Source organism: Sapajus apella, unplaced genomic scaffold, assembly GCF_009761245.1.
Source record: "Sapajus apella isolate SASKATOON/1434 unplaced genomic scaffold, GSC_monkey_1.0 scaffold48, whole genome shotgun sequence".
NCBI classification, from domain to species: Eukaryota; Metazoa; Chordata; class Mammalia; order Primates; family Cebidae; genus Sapajus; species Sapajus apella.
The window spans coordinates 3,966,192-3,985,647 of record NW_022436988.1 but is presented as its reverse complement, the minus strand read 5'-3'; the positions used below and the strand labels follow the sequence as shown (position 1 = coordinate 3,985,647).

At 50.6% G+C, this 19,456-nt stretch overlaps 1 protein-coding gene across 4 annotated transcripts in view; it reads left to right on the top strand.

The window, feature by feature from the left end:
* The first annotated feature begins 18,175 nt into the window (after nucleotides 1–18,175).
* The window catches only part of ENGASE (endo-beta-N-acetylglucosaminidase), a 12,656-nt gene continuing 11,375 nt past the window's right edge, over nucleotides 18,176–19,456 (top strand). For 3 of the 4 annotated variants that reach the window (XM_032241449.1, XM_032241450.1, XM_032241448.1), the window contains exon 1: nucleotides 18,176–18,324. In XM_032241449.1, coding sequence (XP_032097340.1) covers nucleotides 18,176–18,324 — 149 coding nt within the window. The remainder of the gene's footprint in view (nucleotides 18,325–19,456) is intronic. The other variant, XM_032241454.1, reaches the window with a different exon arrangement.

Here is a 19,456-nt window from a genome sequence, read left to right as displayed (position 1 = left end):
TGGTAATGATGGTGGTGATGATGGTGGTGGTGGTGATGATGGTGGTAATGATGGTGGTGATGGTGGTGGTGATGATGATGGTGGTGGTGATGATGGTGGTGGTGATGATGGTGGTGGTGGTGATGATGGTGGTGGTGGTGGTGGTGATGGTGGTGGTGACGGTGGTGGTGATGGTGGTGATGGTGGTGGTGGTGGTGGTAATGATGGTGGCGATGATGGTGGTAATGATGGTGGTGAGGATGGTGGTGATACAAAAAAGCAAATGGAAACTCTAGAAGTGAAAAAGAAAACAAATTAATCTAAGAGCCAGGGCCAAATGGCGAAGTCACATCTTCACCAAAAAAATACAAAAATTAGCCAGGCATGGTGGCACATGCCTGTAGTTCCAGCTACTTGGGCAGCTGAGGAAGGAGGATGGCTTGAACCTAGGAGGTGGAGGCTGCAGTGAGCTGTGATTGCACCACTGCACTCCAGGCTTCCAGCCTGGGGTACAGAGCTAGACCCTGTCAAAAAAAAAAAAAAGGAAAAAGATACAAAGAAACTAAGAACTCAGTGGATAAATATACCATCATACTGTACAGAGCCAAGGTGTGTGGATTGCCTGAGCTCAGGAATTTGAGACAGCCTGGGCAACGTGGTGAAACCCCATCTCTACTAAAATACAAAAAATTAGCCAGGTACGGTGGCGTGTGCCTGTAGTCTCAGCTACTCAGGAGGCTGAGGCAGGAGAATTGCTTGAACCCGGGAGGCAGAGGTTGCAGTGAGCCGAGATTGCGCCATTGCACTCCAGCCTGGGTGACAGAAAGACTCCGTCTCAAAAAAAAAGGAAACAAAGAAAGAAAATAATAATCTTGGAAACCAGCTGGAAAGTTCTCAGAATGTTAAATGCAGAGTTGCCACATAACTCAGTACTCCCACTAAGTGTGTACGCAAGAGGCAAAGCCAAGCTCCCACGTAAAAGCTTGTCCTCCAGTGTTCTAGCGGCATTATTCATAATAGCAGAAGACACAAAACACCACAAACGTCCACCCGTGGGTAAGTGAATAAATAAAATGTGGTGTGTCTGTATGATGGAGTATGATTTGGCTAGAAAAGGAATGAATTACTGATGCATGCCACAGCAGAAAATGAACCTCAAAACATTCCACTGTGTGAAGGAAAGCAGACACAAAGACCACATACTGTGGGATTCCATTTATATGAAACCTCCCGGGAGGGCACATCCGTGGAGACGGAAGGCAGATGAGAGGTTTCCGCGGGCTGCACGAGTGTGGTGGGGGGACTGGAAAATGACTGCTAATTGGTTTCTTTTTGGGGAGACAACCTGTTCTAAAATTAGGTTGTGGTGATAGTTCAAAACTGTGAATTTTGTTGTTGTTGTTGTTTGTTTGTTTCTGGAGATGGAATCTCGCTCTGGTCGCCTGGGCTGGAGTATAATGGCATGATCTCAGCTCACTGCAACCTCCACCTCCTGGGATCAAGCAACTCTCCTGCCTCAACCTCCCAAGTAGCTGGGATTACAGGCATGTGCCACCAAGTCTGGCTAATTTTTATATTTTTAGTAGAGACAGGGTTTCACCGTGTTGGCCAGGCTGGTCTTGAACTCCTGACCTCAGGTGATCTGCTCCTCAGCCTCCCAAAGTGCTGGGATTACAGGCGTGAACCACCACACCTGGACAAATTGTTAAAGAAGGCATTATGTAGTGACGCTCGTTAAGGCATGGTAAGGCAGACCTTATCAGGAGCATTGAGACAGCTACAGGGACCATGGCTACGGGGTCCTGCAGTGGAGGAAAGAGGCTGGGCTCAACCTGGAGCACAGCATGGGCAGGTGGGCGTTTGTAGCCGAGGAGCAGGGTGGAGGTCAGTGGGTGGAAAATTCCAGGAGGAAACATCAGGGGCGACGGGGTTCTGGCTATAACCATCAGGTTTTCATTGTGCTCAGCAGCTGTGGGGTATGTCGGGTTTTGGGTCAGTACTGTTTCCCAGTGCATATGTAAATTATGTGGATGCTATGCTCTCGTCTGTTCAGTGTGCCACAGCATAAAGTCTTACCAAAAATGTACATGCCTTAATTTAAAATCACTTTATCGGCCCAGACATAGTGGCTCATGCCTGTCATTTCGGCACTTTGGGAGGCCAAGGTCACCTGAGGTCGGGAGTTCAGGACCAGCTTGGCTAACATGGTGAAACCCTGTCTCTACTAAAAATATAAAAATTAGCCGGGTGTGGTGCTGGGTTCCTGGAAGCCCAGCTACTGGGAAGGCTGAGGCAGGAGAATCGCTTGAACTCAGGAGGCGGAGTTTGCAGCGACTGCATCACCGCGCTTCAACCTGGGAGACAGAGCCAGACTCTGCCTCAAACGAAGCAAAACAGACAAAAAACAAAACCAACACTCTTCAAAGAAAATGACCAGGGCTAGAATGTAATATTGGAAGCAGCAGAGTTCTCTTCTGAAACATGCCATGTCACCCTTGGCCTTAAAACCCCCACCTCGCGGGGCTGTGTTACAGCCGCTATTCCTCGTCACACTGACCCCAAACCCAGCACACCCCACCACTGCTGACTGCGACAAAAACCTAACGGCCAACACCAGAGTCAGGGAAATAAGTTCCGCTTTTGTGTGTGTTTTCTTTAAACTAGCAATCCACAACCCCTACAAAAAAGAATAAGGTAACGCCCATGAGCCTTAATGTGGGTCTGAGCCCACGGTTCCCATCCCCCTGCCACGTACACACATCCTCTCCCGCTGAGGCTGGGTGAATTCCCTGCTGTCTCTGGACTGCTCATTGCCCTCTCAGGTACCCTGTTCTCTCCAGAGTCTGTGAGTAATAAACTGCTCCTGATACATCATGTGTTCTGTAATGATGCTGCCTTTAACCTAATGCCTCCTGGCCAGGGCTCTTCTAGAGAGTGGCTGTCTTGGTAGGGACACAGGTCACACAAGAGCCACAAGGGCTTCCAGTGGAAATGAGTTTCCTGGGAGAAGGACACTGGGTCACACGTAGGCATCAGGCCGTCCACCAGAATAAAGCAGCCTCCCAAGGCTGGGCACGGAGGCTCACACCTGTAATCCCACCACTTGGGGAGGCCAAGGGGCACAGATCACCTGAGACCAGGAGTTCAAGACCAGCCTGGACAACATGGTGAAACCCTATTTCTACTAAAAATACAAAAATTAGCCCGGTGTGGTGGCACGTGCCTCCACACATGGTGTAATCCCAGCTACTTAGGAGGCTGAGGGAGGAGAATCGCTTGATTCCAAGAGGTGGAGGTTGCAGTGAGCTGAGATTGCGCCACTGCATTCAAGCCTAGGTGACAGAGTGAGACTCCATCTTGGGGAAAAAAAAAAAAAAAAAGAAGGCTCCCATGAAAGGCGTACTGCAGACACCCACCAGGACTTCCCCTGGAGCCCTGTGAGGGCTCGAGTTTACAGCTGCTCTCCAGGGGAGAGCTAAAGGCCACATCAGAGGAAAATCCCACCACCACTCAGGGGTACACTTCAAATGGCTAAGATAGCAAATCTTTTTTTTTTTTTTTTTTTTTTTGAGACGGAGTTTCACTCATGTTACCCAGGCTGGAGTGCAATGGCGCGATCTCGGCTCACCGCAACCTCCGCCTCCTGGGTTCAGGCAATTCTCCTGCCTCAGCCTCCTGAGTAGCTGGGACTACAGGCATGCGCCACCATGCCCAGCTGATTTTTTGTATTTTTAGTAGAGACGGGGTTTCACCATGTTGACCAGGATGGTCTCGATCTCTTGACCTCGTGATCCACCCGCCTCGGCCTCCCAAAGTGCTGGGATTACAGGCTTGAGCCACCGCGCCCGGCAAGATAGCAAATCTTATGTTACGTGTGTGTTACCACAAAAAAAAATCTGGGTACTGGCACCAAAACAGAGATATAGACCAATGGAACAGAACAGAGGCCTCAGAAGTAACACCATGCATCTACAGCCATCTGATCTTTGACAGACCTGACAACAACAAGCAATGGGGAAAGAATTCCCTACTTAATAAATGGCGTTGGGAAAACTGGCTAGCCATATGCAGAAAGCAGAAACTGGACCCCTTCCTTACACCTTATACAAAAATTAACTCAAAATGGATTAGACTTAAATGTAAGACCCAAAACCATAAAAACCATAGAAGAAAACCTAGGCAATAACATAGGTGTGGGCAAAGACTTCATGACTAAACCACCAAATGCAATGGCAACAAAAGCCAAAATAGACAAATGGGATCTAATTAAACAAAAGCTCCTGCACAGCAAAAGAAACCATCATCAGTGTGATCAGGCAACTTACAGAATGGGAGAAAATTTTTGCAGTCTACCCATACGACAAAGGGCTAATATCCAGAATCCACATAGAACTTAAATTTACAAGAAAAAAATCAACCCCATCAAACAGTGGGCGGAGCATATGAACAGACACTTCTCAAAAGGAGACATTTATGCAGCCAACAAACATGAAAAAGAGCACATCATCACTGGCCACTAGTGAAATGCAGATCAAAACTGCAATGAATACCATCTCATGCCAGTTAGAATGGCCACCATCAAAAAGTCAGGAGACACCAGATACTGGAGAGGATGTGGAGAAATAGGAACATTTTTACATGGTTGGTGGGAGTGTAAATTAGTTCAACCATTGTGGAAGACGGTGTGGCGATTCCTCAAGGATCTAGAACTAGAAATACCATTTGACCCAGCAATCCCATTACTGAGTATATACCCAAAGGATTATAAATCATTCTACTATAAAGACGCATGCACACGTATGTTTATTGCGACACTGTTCACAATAGCAAAGACTTGGGACCAACCCACATGCCCATCAATGATAGACTGGATAAAGGAAATGTGGCACATATACACTACGGAATACCATGCAGCCATAAAAAAGGATGAGTTCACGTCTTTTGCAGGGATATGAAGTTGGAAACCATCATTCTCAGCAAACTAACACAAGAACAGAAAGCCAAACGCCACACGTTCTCACTCATAAGTGGGAGTTGAACATGGACAAAGGGAGGGGAACACCACACACCAGGGCCTGTCATAGCATTAGGAGAAATACCTAGTGTAGATGTTGGGGTGATGGGTGCAGCAAACCACCGTCACGCATGTATACCTATGTAACAAACCTGCACATTCTGCACATGTACCCCAGAACTTAAGGTATAAAAAAAATCTGGAGAAAAACAGGCGGGGGAGAAGTGATGGTGGTTGGGGCTGGGAAATGAGCACATTGTGTTTTGAATTCTGCCTAATATACATTGTGTGAGGTGCACATGTGATCTCTCTGGTATGAAAAACCAAGCTAGCTGCTGGGGATGGTGGCTAATGCCTGTAATCTCAGCACTCTGGGAGGCCAAGGCAGGTGGATCATCTGAGCCCAGAGGTTCAAGACCAGCCTGGGTAACTCGGTGAAAACCCACCTTTACAAAACATACAAAAATTAGCTGGGCATGGTGTCATGTGCTTGTGGTCCCAACTACTCAGGAGGCTGAAGGGGGAGGTGTAGCAAATATCATTGTTGTCTTTTTTTTTTTTTTTTGAGGCAATCTCTTTAGCCCAGGAAGTTGAGGTCGCAGGGAGCCACGATCGTACCAGCTGCACTCCAGCCTGGGCACAGAGCCAGAACTTGTCTCAGAAAAGCAAAATAAAACAAACAAAAAAACCCCCAAACTAGCATAAAAAGCTATAAGTCTTTATTATGGAAAAAATATTTAAATAGAAGCTAGCTATTTTAGTTTAAAATAAAGTATGGGGCCAGGTCGATGGCTCACACTTGTAATGCCAGCACTTTGGGAGGCTGAGGGGGGTGGATCACCTGAGGTCAGGAGTTCGAGACGAGCCTGGCCAACATGGCAAAACCCCGTCTCTACTAAAAATACAAATACACACACACACACACACACACACACACACACACACACACAGAACCAGGTGCATGCCTGTAATCCCAGCTACTCGGGAAGCTGAGGGAGGAGTCCTGCTTGAACCTGGGAGGCAAAGTTTCAGTGAGCCAAGACTGTGCCACTGCACTCCAGCATGGGCGACAGAGCAAGACTCTGTCTCAAAAAAATAAAGTATCTCTCAGATGAAAAAACATATCTCATATATATATTAATAGTGATGCTATAGTTGCCATAGACAGCGATTCCTCTGATGGATCTGGGATAGTAAGCTGAAAACCTCCTGGCAAAGATTCCCCATCGTAGATGACACTAAGAACATGCATGATTCATGGGAGGGGGCCAAAATAACAACATTAACAGGAGTTTGAAAGAGCTTGATTCCAATCCTCATGGATGCCTTGGAGGGGCCCAAAATCCCAGTGGAGGAAGGAACTAGCATTAGAGTGGAGCCTGAAGATGGCCCTGACTTGCTGCAACCTCACGATCAGACTAAAATGGACGGGAGCTGCTTCTTACGGATGAGCAGAGAATCTGCTCCTGGTGAAGATACCAGGAACGTTGTTGAAATGACAACACAGGATTTAGAATAGTCCATACATGTAACTGACGAAACAGCAGCAGGGTTTGAGAGGACTGATTCTAATTTTGTTTTGTTTTGTTTTGTTTTGAGATGGAGTCTCGCTCTGTCGCCCGGGCTGGCGTGCAATGGCATGATCTTGGCTCACTGCAACCTCCGTCTCCCGGGTTGAAGCATTGCTCATGCCTCAGCCTCCCAAGTGGCTGGGATTACAGGTGCCTGCCACCATGCCTGGCTAATTTTTGTATTTTTAGTAGAGGTGGGGTTTCACCACGTTGCCCAGGCTGGTCTCGAACTCCTGACCTCAACTGATCACTTTGAATCCCAAAGAGCTGGAATTACAGGCTTGAGCCACCACGCCTGGCCTGATTCTAACTTTGAAAGAGGTTCTTCTGTGGGTAAAATGCACATTACTGCATGCTGTGGAGAAATCTTTCCGGGATGGAAGAGTCCCTCGGTGTGGCAAACTTCATTGCTTTTTTTTTTTTTTGAGACAGTGTCTCACTCTGTTGCCCAGGTTGTGCAGTAGTGCAATCACGGCTCACTGCAGACTTGACCTCCCCAGGTGACCCTCTCACCTCAGCCTCCCCAGTAGCTGTGACTACAAGCTGTTCCACTACATCTCGCTAATTTATTTATTTATTTTTTGTAGAGATGGCGTTTTGCCATGTTGCTCAGGCTGGTCTTCAACTCCTGGGCTCAAGCAATCCTCCTGCCCCGACCTCCCAAAGTGCTGGGATTACAGGCATAAGCCATGGTGCCCAGCCCTGTTGTCACATTTTAAGAAATTACCTAATCTTCAGTAGCCATCACCCCGGACAGTCAGCAGTCACCAACACTGAGGCAATATCCTCTACCAGCAAAATTATGACAACTAGACTTGCTGACGGCTTCGATAATCACTAGCAATTTTTAGCAACAACTTTTTTTTTTTTTTTTTTTTTTTTTGAGACGGAGTTTTGCTCTTGTTGCCCAGACTGGACTGCAGTGGATCTCGGCTCACTACAACCTCCGCCTCCTGAGTTCAAGTGATTCTCCTGCCTCAGCCTTCTGAGTAGCTGGGATTACAAGCGTTTACCACCATGCCCACCTAATTTTTTGTATTTTTAGTAGAGACGGGGTTTCACCATGTTGGCCAGGCTGGTCTTGAACTCCTGACCTCAGATGATCCACCCGCCTCAGCCTCCCAAAGTGCTGGGATTACAGGCGTGAGCCACCACACTCGGCCACAATAATGTATTTTTAAATTAATGTGAGTACATTGTTTCTTAAGACACAATGCTATTGTACACTTAATAGACTGCAGTATAATGTAAACATAACTTTAAAATTAATTTTTTTTTATTTCAGAGATGGGGTCTCACTCTGTTGTGCACGCTGGAGTGCAGTGACGCCAACACAGCTCCCCTCAACCTCCAACCCCCAGACTAAAGCCATGCTCCCGCTCCAGCCTCCCGAACAGCTGGGACAACAGGCGTGCACCCCCACGCCCTGCTAATATTTGTTTTTTGTAGAGACCTGGTCTCACAATGTTGTCCAGACTGGTCTTGAACTCCTGGGCTCAACTGATCCTCCTGCCTCAGCTTCTCAAAGTGCTGGGATTACATTTAAGCCAAGGTGCCCAGCCCACAAACGTAGCTTTTATAGACCCCAGGAAACCAAAACATTGTAACTCACTTGTATTAGTTGTTTTTATGCTACTGATAAAGACATACCCGACACTGGGCAATTTACAAAAGAAAGATATTTCATGAACTTACAGTTTCATGTGGCTGGGGAGGCCTCACGATGATGGCAGAAGGTGAAAGGCACATCTCACATGGCGGCAGACAAGGGAAGAGAGCTTGTGCAAGGAAACTCCCCTTTTTACACCCATCAGATCTTGTGAGACTTATTAACCATCACAGGAACAGCACGGGAAAAACCTGGCCCCATGATTCAATGACCTCCCATTGGGTCCCTCCCACAACACGTGGGAATTCAAGATGAGATTTGGGTGGGGACACAGCTGAACCACATCGTCACTTTATTGCAATATTTACTTTACTTTGATGGACTCAATTGAACTTGCAGTATCTTTGAGGCAAGCCTGTCCCGAATTAATTACATTGTTGCAGAACAAACCACCTGCCTAGTAGCTGAAGGAGAAACATCAGTTCCTCGCCGGTCACGTCGTGGGGGTCGGCAGGTGGATCTGCTGGCTTTATTTGGCTCGTTCATGGGGCTTTCTGCAGCAGGCAGTTCAGCTGGAGCCAGGTGGCCTATGATGGCCTCACGCAGGAGTCTAGGGCCTCAGCTGAAAGGACTGAGACAGCTATGTCTCTCTCCCCCCATCCTCTTTCATCCCAGGCTTCTTCAGAGCGTGGCGCTCTCAGCACAGCGTGCCAAGAGGGCAGGAGAGGAATCTGCCAGACCTACTGGGACCAGGCCTCGGAGTCACACGGTGGCCCCTCCAGCCAGTCACAGGGCCAGCCCAGGGAAGGGGTGGGTAACAGACTTCACCTTGTCATGGGAGGAGATGCAGAGAATCTGCAGCCATCTTTAACTCATCAAAGAGGCCACTTACAAAATGTCATTTACCCAGAGGCAAATATACTCTCTCTCTCTCTCTCTCACACACACACACACACATACACACAGACACACATATTCGAGATGGAGTCTTGCTCTGTTGCCCAGGCTGAAATGCAGTAACACAATCTCAGCTCACTGCAACCTCCGCCTCCCAGGTTCAAGCGATTCTCCTGCCTCAGCCTCCTGAGTAGCTGGGATTACAGGTCCCACCACCACGCCCAGCTAATTTTTTGTATTTTTAGTAGAGATGGGGTTTCACCATGTTGGCCAGGCTCATCTCAAACTGCTGACCTCAAGTGATCTGCCCACTCTGCCACCCAAAGTCCTAGGATTAGGGGCATGAGCCACTGCGCCTGGTCCCAGAGGCAAATCTAACAATTGATGTGTAAGACCTGTACACAGAACTGTAAGAAGTATAGAATCAAATCCACGGACAGCACATGGATTCTTAGTCTCTGAAAGGATGCCAAGACAGCATAGGAAGTCCATGAGATTTATGTAGGGAAATGGCTGTGAGGAATAAAGAGGGGTGGAGGTTGCAGTGGAGAGCTTAGAGCATGTGGGAAAGACAGGGCAAGGAAGGGGGTCTGGGTTGGAAGAATCTCCAAATGCGGCACAGCTCCCGGAAAGTATCACCGGGCTGACGGGCAGTCCTCCAGCTAATGTGATCCTGTGCAACACTGCTGTGTTCAGTCATGCGCGAGGAGCAGCCTGCAGGCAGCATGGCCTCAGCTTGGCTTTGTGAGACCCTCAAAGACAGCAGCTCAGCCTTCTGGTCACCTATTCCCCCGCGCCCAGCACGAGATGTGGGTGCTGCATCGGCTTGGCCTCCATGGAAGAATATCCCATACTCGCATGCTGGCAAACCCAACTCCATAATGATGTCAATGTTTTCCCAACCTGGGATTTCAATTTTATCTCAGTCCAAATTCCAACAGATATCAACAGAACGGCTAGGCTCAGTGGCACACTCCTGTAATCTCAGCACTTTGGAGGCTGAGGCAAGCAGATCACTTGAGGTCAGGAGTTGCAGACCAGCCTGGCCAATAGAGTGAAACCCCGCCTCTACTAAAAATACAAAATCAGGTGGGCATCATGGCCCCTGCCTCTAATTCCAGCTACTTGGGAGGCCGAGGCAGAAGAATCACTTGAACCCAGGAGGCAGGGTACAGAGTACCACTGTACTCCAGCCTGGGCGACAGAGCGAGACTCCATCTCAAAAAAGAAGAAAGAAATAGAAAGTATGATTTAAAAAGTTATATGGGGCCGGGCACAATGGCTCATACCTGTAACCCCAGCACTTTGGGAGGCCGAGGCTGGCGGATCACCTGAGGTCAGGAGTTTAAGACCAGCCTGGCTAACATGGCCAAACCCCATCTCTACTAAAGACACAAAAATTAGCTGGGTGTGGTGGTGTGTGCCTGTAGTCCCAGCTACTTGGGAGGCTGAGGCAGGAGAATCGCTTGAACCTGGGAGGTGGAGGTTGCGGTGAGCCACGACTGCACCACCGCATTCCAGCCTGGGAGACAGAGTGAGACTGCATCTCATAAAATAAAATAAAAGTTATATGGAAATATAAGGACCAATACTATCCCTGTTAATCTTGGAGAAAACCGGGGTGTGAGGACTTGTGCTGCTAAGTATCAAGATTTATTTTAAAGCTTTGACATGAAGACTCTAGGATTGGCACAAAGACAGACAAATGGAAGAGAGGACTCGGGCCCGTGTGGGTGCACGACTTTCCAGAAGGGGGCACTGCAGAGCCATGAAGGAGCCTTTCTGGAAATCATGTGATGCCCGGAGGGACAGGATAAAAATAAAATAAAACGTGTCCCCTTCCGTCACGTCATAAATAGAGGCAATTCCAGGTGAGCTGCAGATTTGAAGGTTAACAGCAAAACAATAATGCTTGTAGAAAATGACAGAGGATGGCGTAGGCCATAAGGCCATGAATGAAGTAAGGAAATATCTTTAGAAAAATCCACAAAACTGCAAATCGTAAGAGAAAAGGCTGATGAACGTTACTACAGTAAAATTAAGGACTTTTTTATGTGTTAAGGAGGAGCTAAAGGTAGGAATTACAGAGTATTTAGAACTTCATGAAAATAAAACACTACCCATCAAAATCTATGGGGTAACAAGAGACGTGATTCTCAGAGGGACACGTGTCCCTGAAACTGCATGCATTTGAAAACAAAAAAGATTTGAAAATAAGCGAACCCCAATTCACAAGTGCAAAATCGTGGAATAAGCCAAATGCCCATCATTCAGTGAGTGGGTACGCAGTTAATTATATATGTAGTAAATATATATGATGGAATACTACTCAGCCATAAAAAAGGAATGAATCAACGTCATTTGCAGTGACCTGGATGAGACTGGAGACTATTATTCTAAGTGACGTAACTCAGGAATGGAAAAGCAAACACCGTATGTTCTCACTGCCATGTGGGAGCTAAGCTAGCAGGACGAAGAGGCATGAGAATGACACAACGGACTCTGGGAACTTGGGGGAAAGGGTGGGAGGGGCGAGGGATAAAAGACTACAAGGGTGCAGTGTACACTTCTCAGGTGATGGGTGCAGCAAAATCTCACAAATCACTACTACATAACTTACTCATGTAACCAAACACCACCTGTGCCCCAACAACCTATGGAAAAATAAAAAATAAAAATAAAAGAGAACAGAAATTAAGAAAAGGTGGACTTAACTTTCCACTTTTGAAACCAGAAAAATGGCCAGGCCGGGGGCTCACACCTGTAATCTCCGCATTTTGGGAGGCCGAAGTGGGAGCATCGCTTGAGCCCAGGAGTACAAGACCAGCTGGCCAACGTGGTGCAACCCTGTCTCTGCAAAAAAAATATTAGCGGGGCGTGGTGGTATGCACCTGTAGTCCCACCTACTGGGAAGGCTGAGGGGGGATGATCGCGTAAGCCTGGGGGTGCAGAGGGTGCAGTGAGCTGAGATCTTGCCACTGAACTCCAGCCTGGGTGACAGAGTGAGATCCTGGCTCAAAAAAAAAAAAAAAAAAAAAACCACCAAACAAATACACACACACACACACACACACACACACACACACCCCAAAAAACCAAACAAGAAAAACCCAGAAAAACAATGACATAAATCCAAAGAGCACAAAAATATTAAAAGTAGAGATTAGTGAAACAGAAAACAGAACAAAATAGCTCGTTTTTTGAAGAGATGAAAAGACAGTCCTTCAGCAAAAAAGCATGAAGAAAAAAAGGAAGAAGACACAAATAAACACAAAGAGACAGCATCACCAAGAGATGAAAACAGATGACCGGGAACAACTTAATATCCCAAATTCGAAAACCTTGATGAAATGGACACTTTTCTAGGAAAACAGTAATCAGCAAAATTGGCCCAGAAAGAAAGAAAAGTCCAACCGAGTATGTCAATAACCAAAAAGGCAGATGAAATACGGAAGACCTACTTCCCGAAAGGCATCTGAATCTGTAGATGTAAAACAAACAAACAAACAAAAAAACCCCACACAATCAAGCTAGAATTATTCTTCTGCCAAAAATGCAGGAGAACGCCTTCGTGACCTTGCAGAGGGACAGCGCTGCTAAACTGGGGAAAAAGCAAAGTCACAGAGGACGATATAAATCCATCTGACCACACTGAATTGTAACATTCTGATACTGCAAGAGAGGCTGAAGGAGTTCAAAGACAAGCAGCACACATATTCGCTCCGTTTACAGACAGCAAAGGCAAAATATGAGCATCTGGACCATGCACCAGACCCCTACACACCAGGAAGAAAAGAGCATAATTGGCCGGGCGTGGTGGCTCACGCCTGTAATCCCAGCACTTTGGGAGGCCGAGGCAGGCGGATTACCTGAAGTCGGGAGTTTGAGACCAGCCTGACCAACATGGTGAAACCCCATTTCTACTAAATATACAAAATTAGCTGGGTGTGGTGGTGCATGCCTGTAATCGCAGCTACTCAGGAGCCTGAGGCAGAAGAATCGCTTGAATCCAGGAGGCGGAGATTGCAGTGAGCCGAGATCGTGCCATTGCACTCCAGCCTGAAAGATGAGAGCGAAACTTCGTCCCAAAAAAAAAAAAAAGCATGATTGAAATGAACAAAAGGCTTAAGGGGATTGTCATGGAAGATGTAACACAGGTCCAAAGGGCTCTGACATTACAGGCTGTGCAGCTTGAAGTTTTTTTGTGTGTGTCTCCAGCTGTTTTTTTTTTTTTTTTTTAAGACAGGGTCTTGCTCTGTCACCCAGGCTGGAGTGCAGTGGTGGCATCTCAGCTCACTGCAGCCTTGACCTCCTGGGCTCAAGCAAGCTTCCTACTGAAGTCTCCGGAGTAGCTGGGACTACAGGCACATGCCACCATACCTGGCTAATTTTTTGTATTTTTCTGTAGAGATGGGGTTTTGCCACGTTGCTCAGGCTGGTCTTGAACTCCTGAACTCAAGTGATTCAAACATGTTGGCCTCCTAAAGTGCTGGGATTACAGGAGTGAGCTTCCACGCCCAGCTGGTTCAGATTTTTTTAAGAGACAGGCCCTCGCTTTGTCACCCAGGCTGGAGTGCAGTGATGCCGTTACGGCTCACTGCAGCCTCACTCCTGGCTCAGCTAGCCTCTTGCCTCAGCCTCCAGAGTAGCTGGGAACCCAGGTGTGTGCCACAATGCCTGGCTAATTTTCTTTAGAGATGTGAGTGTCTCCCGAGTAGCTGGGACTACAGGCACACACCGCCAAGCCAGGATAATTTTTTGTATTTTTTGGAGAGATGGGGTTTCTTCGTATTGCCGAGGCTGCTTTCCAAGTCCTGAGCTCAAGCGATCCTCCCGCCTTGGCCTCCCAAAGTGCTGGAATTTTACAGGCGCGAGCCACCACGTCCAGGCTTGAAAGTTTTACATGTGCTTTTTGCTTTTCCTCCAGCTGGTCTGAGCCACGCATCTGAATGAAGAGACGGTGAGATCTATTGCAGAAGGAATGCAATCAGAATGAACAAGGTAAGAAGATTTTGAATAACAAAAAAAGATAGCAGCCTTGCAAGCAGACTGCAGTTTTGAGAGGTTTGTCTAAATTCCGGGATTCACCCCACTCATCTTAGTCAGATATAGCTACTGCAAAAACCGCCAAGATAGTATCAGCTTAAATAAGACAGAAGGGTATTTACAGAAGGGTATTTCTCTCACTTAAGAGTCTGGGCTGGCCGCGTGCGGTTGCTCAGGTGGGGAGGCTGAGGTGGGCAGATCACCTGAGGTCTGGCGTTTGAGATCAGCCTGGACAATATGGTGAAACCCTGTCTCCACTAAAAATACAAAAAAATTTGTCAGGCATGGTGGTAGGCGCCTGTAGTCCCAGCTATTTGGGAGGCTGAGGCAGGACAATCACTTGAACCCAGGAGCTGGAGGTTGCAGTGAGCCTAGATCATGCCACTGTGCTCCACCCTGTACGACAGAGTGAGACTCTGTCTCAAAAAATAATAATAATAAAAATAAAGTCTGGACATAAGCAGTCCAGGGTGACACTGGTCTTGCTGTTGGGGACCTAGGCCCCTCGTACCCCTTCCACAAGTGGCTTCCATCTCATGGTCTCAGATGGCTGCCACAGTTCCTGCCATCACATCCTTGTCCCTAGCTGGTGACCAGCAGACACGAGGAAGAAGTGGAGGGCATGCCTCCTTTTTTTGCAGGCACAAGTGCAATTGCACACATCACTTTGTTTCTTGTTTCGTAAACCAGAACTTTCTCACAAGTAAGTATACACGGAAAGTGTAAGTGCTGCCGCTGAGGAATGCTGTCTTGATCTGGGCTACCATGTAGTCAGCAAAAGTGTGGGGCTTCCATTCCTCAAGTGTGGGTGAGGAAGGAATACTGGGGACAAGCAGCAGTTCCTGCCACACTCTTCAGTACCTCAGCAACCAAGTCGGGCGTGGGAGGCAGGTGGTGTCCATTCGCCTGGTTCTCATTTCTGGCTACCCCGGGGGCCATGAGGGAGGAGGCAGAGGAAGACAGAGCATGCAGGTATGAGTCTAGATGCCCACTCCGGGCATGGCTGAGGGGTGGTGCGGCAGCAAGTGCAGGCACTTCGGGGGGCCGGGGGCACCCGCAACAGGAAGCTGATGGAGCAGCACGGTCAGGCGGGAGGCCCCAGGCTCAGCTGTCCTGAACCAACCAGGCTTCCTCTACTGCTGTGAGCAGAGGCCGGGACAGCCGAGAGCCTGCAGCGGGGGGTCAGAGGGGCCCCTATAACAGGACAGGGTGGCTCTCCTGAGGCTGTAGTGCAGATTCACAGGTAGGAATGCCAGACTGAGCAAACGCACAGGCAGCGTCCTAGTTCAGTTTGAATTTTAGATAACTATGCAATAACTTCTTAGTATACGCCTGTCCTATGTCCCGGGTGTCATTTATTTGCAGTTCAGATTTAACTGGTTGCTCTGTATTTCACCTGGAAACCCTAGAAGGTTAGGGTTTTACAGGGCCCACTCAGGCCTCAAATGGGTCCAGAGCCCCAGCGTGAGCCAATGTGAGCTCAAGGGCAGACATGGCCCCTCCGGGCTTGGCCTGACCCCCAGAGGGACCAGGAGCCACAGGGGCTAACAAGAGGCCACAAGGTCTGAGTCCTCTCTGTCCTCAGGGACCTGTGGGCGACTTTCACCTTCTTGCTCTTCTAGACCAGATGCCTGCTCTTTGGAAAGGAGAGATGAGAAGGGAGGTTTGGGCATATTTTTTTCCAGAGACTAGGCATTATCCAAGAGCTGTTCAAAGTATCCCTTAGAACCGTGTTCTAACCTGGGCAGGATGAAAGTTTATCAATTTTTATTGCTAAGCTACAGGTGAGGGCTTGGGAATACCTGGGCAGACACGTACCTAATCAAGACTGACTACGTCCGATGCACTCCTGAACACGGCAGGAGTGAGCCTGCTGATCCACTGCCCTCGCCCACTGCAAGGGCTGAAGCCCCAGGGAAGAGGCCTCTGCCATCTCTGTCGTCCCCAGGGGTCAGCGTGTCCCCTGGCTCGTCCTTCCTGCCTAACTGGCTGGCCTGCACCATGGCCCATATTCAACAACCTTAGTCACGGTTCCCACCCTTGGCGTTTATGGAAGCTTGGAGCCTCATAAAGTTCAAAGTCTGCAACAATAAGAAAGGCCCAGTCAGCTTGGCTCGGGGAGCAGCTGCAGCCCAGCACTGGAAGCTCCTCGTTGCGGAAGGGCGTTGGGTCCTGGAGGGAGGAGAGCCTTGGCCTGTCCTGTGGGGCCCAGCCTTGGATTCTAGCTTCCAGGCCTCTGTTTTATCATGTTTCCTGTGAACTCCTTCTGTGCCTAAGATGTGGGCAGTGCCACCCTTGCAGAGGCGCCACTCCAGGCCCTGCACACTTAGGGGCATAGCAACTACTACTGTTGAACACGGGTTTGGGGCTGTGGAAAGAAATCTGTGTTTCACTGGAAAACTATGCAACCTACATAGGGCACCAGCTCCCACGTGGTCAGATACTAACTTTCATCATCTTTTTTTTCTTTTAGAGACGGAGTCTCCCTCTGTCGCCCAGGCTGGAGTGAAGTGGCACAGTCTCGGCTCACTGCAGCTTCTGCCTTCCAGGTTCCAGTGACTCTCTGGCCTCAGCCTCCCGAGTAGCTTAGATTACAGGCATACACTACCACACCTGGCTAATTTTTGTATTTTTAGTAGAGACAAGGTTTCACCATGTTGGCCAGGCTGGTCTCAAACTCCTGACTTCAGGCGATCTGCCCAGCTCGGCCTCCCAAAGTGCTGGGATTACAGGCGTGAGCCACCACGCCTGGCCTCATAGTCTTTTTTTTTTACATCTATTTGTAGGTTGTGAGGATCTGAGGGACATGCACATTGTCTTGTGCAGTAGGGGTGCCACAACCTCCCCTGTCCCCACCTCTATGCCCAGCCGTGGAAAGACACCTTCTGCCTGCTCCCACATCCACTTCCGGGCTCCATTTCCAACAGGAGCCTCTCTTGGGAGTCCCCTTTGGACCGGATATATATTAAATAATAACACTGGTCTGGTTCCTTGGTTGATTAACGAGTAGAATAAAATCTTTAACATGTGTTGATATTTATATTGTAAAGAGAATCAGGATTTTACCTTTTTCTGATTTTTCATTTTCTGGGAGGGAGGAATCTCGCTCTGTCCCCCAGGCTGTAGTGCAGTGGCGCGATCTCGGCTCACTGCAACCCTCCGCCTCCCAGGTTCAAGTGATTCTTCTGTCCCGGCCTCCCAAGTAGCTGGGATTACAAGCGCCGGCCACCACGCCCGGCTCCCAATGTGCTCAGATCACAGGCGAGAGCCACCGCGCCCGGCCTGAAAATGATCTTTTAATAGGGATTAGCTGGACGAGTTAGTGTCATTTTCACCATTTGGTGACTTTGTGCTCTTTGGGAGATTGCTTCATCTCTCTGGGATCAACCTTAATTTGTTCGAAAAATGAGGCTGGTGAGGCTCGAGAGGGACCTCGCAGATTGGGGGCTTCCGAAGTCTCCTAGAGCCTTCTAGAACCCTGGACTCATACCCAAAGATGGGCAACAACAACAACGACGGCGAACCCTGGGCTCGAACTCTCCCAGACCACGTCCCTCACAGCCCCGCCCACCTTCGACCTCGCCCCGCGCGGCCCCGCCCCGCCCTCGGCCCCGCCTCCGGCCCCGCCCCGCCCTCGGCCCCGCCTCCGGCCCCGGCCCCGCCTCCGGCCCCACCCCGACCCCCGCCCCGCCCGCAGCCCCGCCCACAGCCCCGCCCCGCCCTCGGCCCCGCCTCCGGCCCCGGCCCCGCCTCCGGCCCCACCCCGACCCCCGCCCCGACCCCCGCCCGCAGCCCCGCCCCGCCCTCGGCCCCGCCTCCGACCCCACCCCGACCCCCGCCCCGCCCGCAGCCCCGCCCGCAGCCCCGCCCCGCCCTCGGCCCCGCCCCCGGGCTGTCTCCGCTACAAAGTCCCCGCCGCGGGGCCCGGTGGCCGGGAGTCCCTTCCCAGCGCGGCGTGAGCGCTGCGCACTTCCCATTGGCCGAGCGCGGCGCGGGGGCTGGCCTGGGCCTGCGATTGGCTCTCGGGCCGGGCGACGCGCCACCCGCGCGGACGGTGTCATGGAGGCCGCGGCGGTGGCGGTGACCCGATCGGCTGCGCGGCGGCGGCGGCGGCGGGAGCGGGAGCGGCAGGGGCCGGCGGCCGCGGAGGCGGGGACGCGGGAGGAGGAGCAGGAGCCGCGGCCGCGGCGGCGGCGGCCGGGGAGGAGGTGGGACGGCGGGGCCCGGATGGCCCCCCGATCTGCGGGCCCGAGGTTCCCCCGCACGGGGGCGCCGAGGGGCGGGGGGCCGGCGCCGGGGTCGGCTCCGAGCACAGCAGGGGTCAGCGGGTGGCAGCGCCCCTCCGTCCCGGTTCTTCCCGCCGTCCCTGCGCCGCTGCCGGGCAACCGCCTCCGGCCCCCGTGCCTGACCCCCAGAAATGCAAGCCCGAGTGGCCGTGGGGCCCCGCGGGAATCCCGGCGCCCCGGCCAGACCCCTGCCTCCCACGCCGCCGGTCTGTGCGGAAGATCCCGGCGGCGGTGCTCGTGGCTCAGGGGATGCCGGCTGGTGGAAGGGGTGGCCTTCTGCAGGGGTGACATTAGAACTGCGTCTTTGGGGAGGAGGAAGCCTTCAGCAGGTGGAGAATGGGAGTAGGGTATCCAGCGGCGGGGAACAGAATGGGCCAAGGCACAGAGACGGAAAGGGTGCCCCTCTGGGCCAGGCTTCCTTCCTTTCTGGGACATCTGCCCGCCCAGCAAACCCCCCTCAGTAGGTTGCAGGGGCGGGGCGGGGAGAGGGGAAGTTAGGAGCACAGACTTGGCTTCTGGAAACTGCAGCCGTAGCTTTGTTTAACCCAAAGCAATGAGACTGCTGGCATTTCAGCCTCGTGATGGCGGGATGGGGGCTGGCTGGAAAGGTATTTTTGGACAGGAGGAATGTGGAGATGGCTGTTTCCCTCCCAGTGGAGGAATGACAGGTGACAGAGGTGACCTCGTGTGGGTGAGGATTGCTCTGAGAAGGCCCAGGAGGGGGCGGCTGAAGGGTAATAAGGACATCAACAAGGGAGGGGGCTTGGGAAAAGGAGGGTGGAGAGGAGCACCTTCTGTGGCATCTCTGCTTGAATCTGCCCCCAGCCCTGCAGTCCTCAGGGTCTCTCAGTGCCATTCTGGAGGACCCGGGTCTGTTTGGTGGTGGCAGAAGCTACCGAGGACTCTTGGCCACAGGCCTCTGAATGGCGGTGGGGTGCAGACAGATGACAGCTCAGTGAACAAAGAAGTGGCCTTGGGCGATAGTCACTGCAGTGTCTTACTGATCTTAAAATAATTATAATTTTTTAGGCCAGGCGTGGTAGCTCATGCCTGT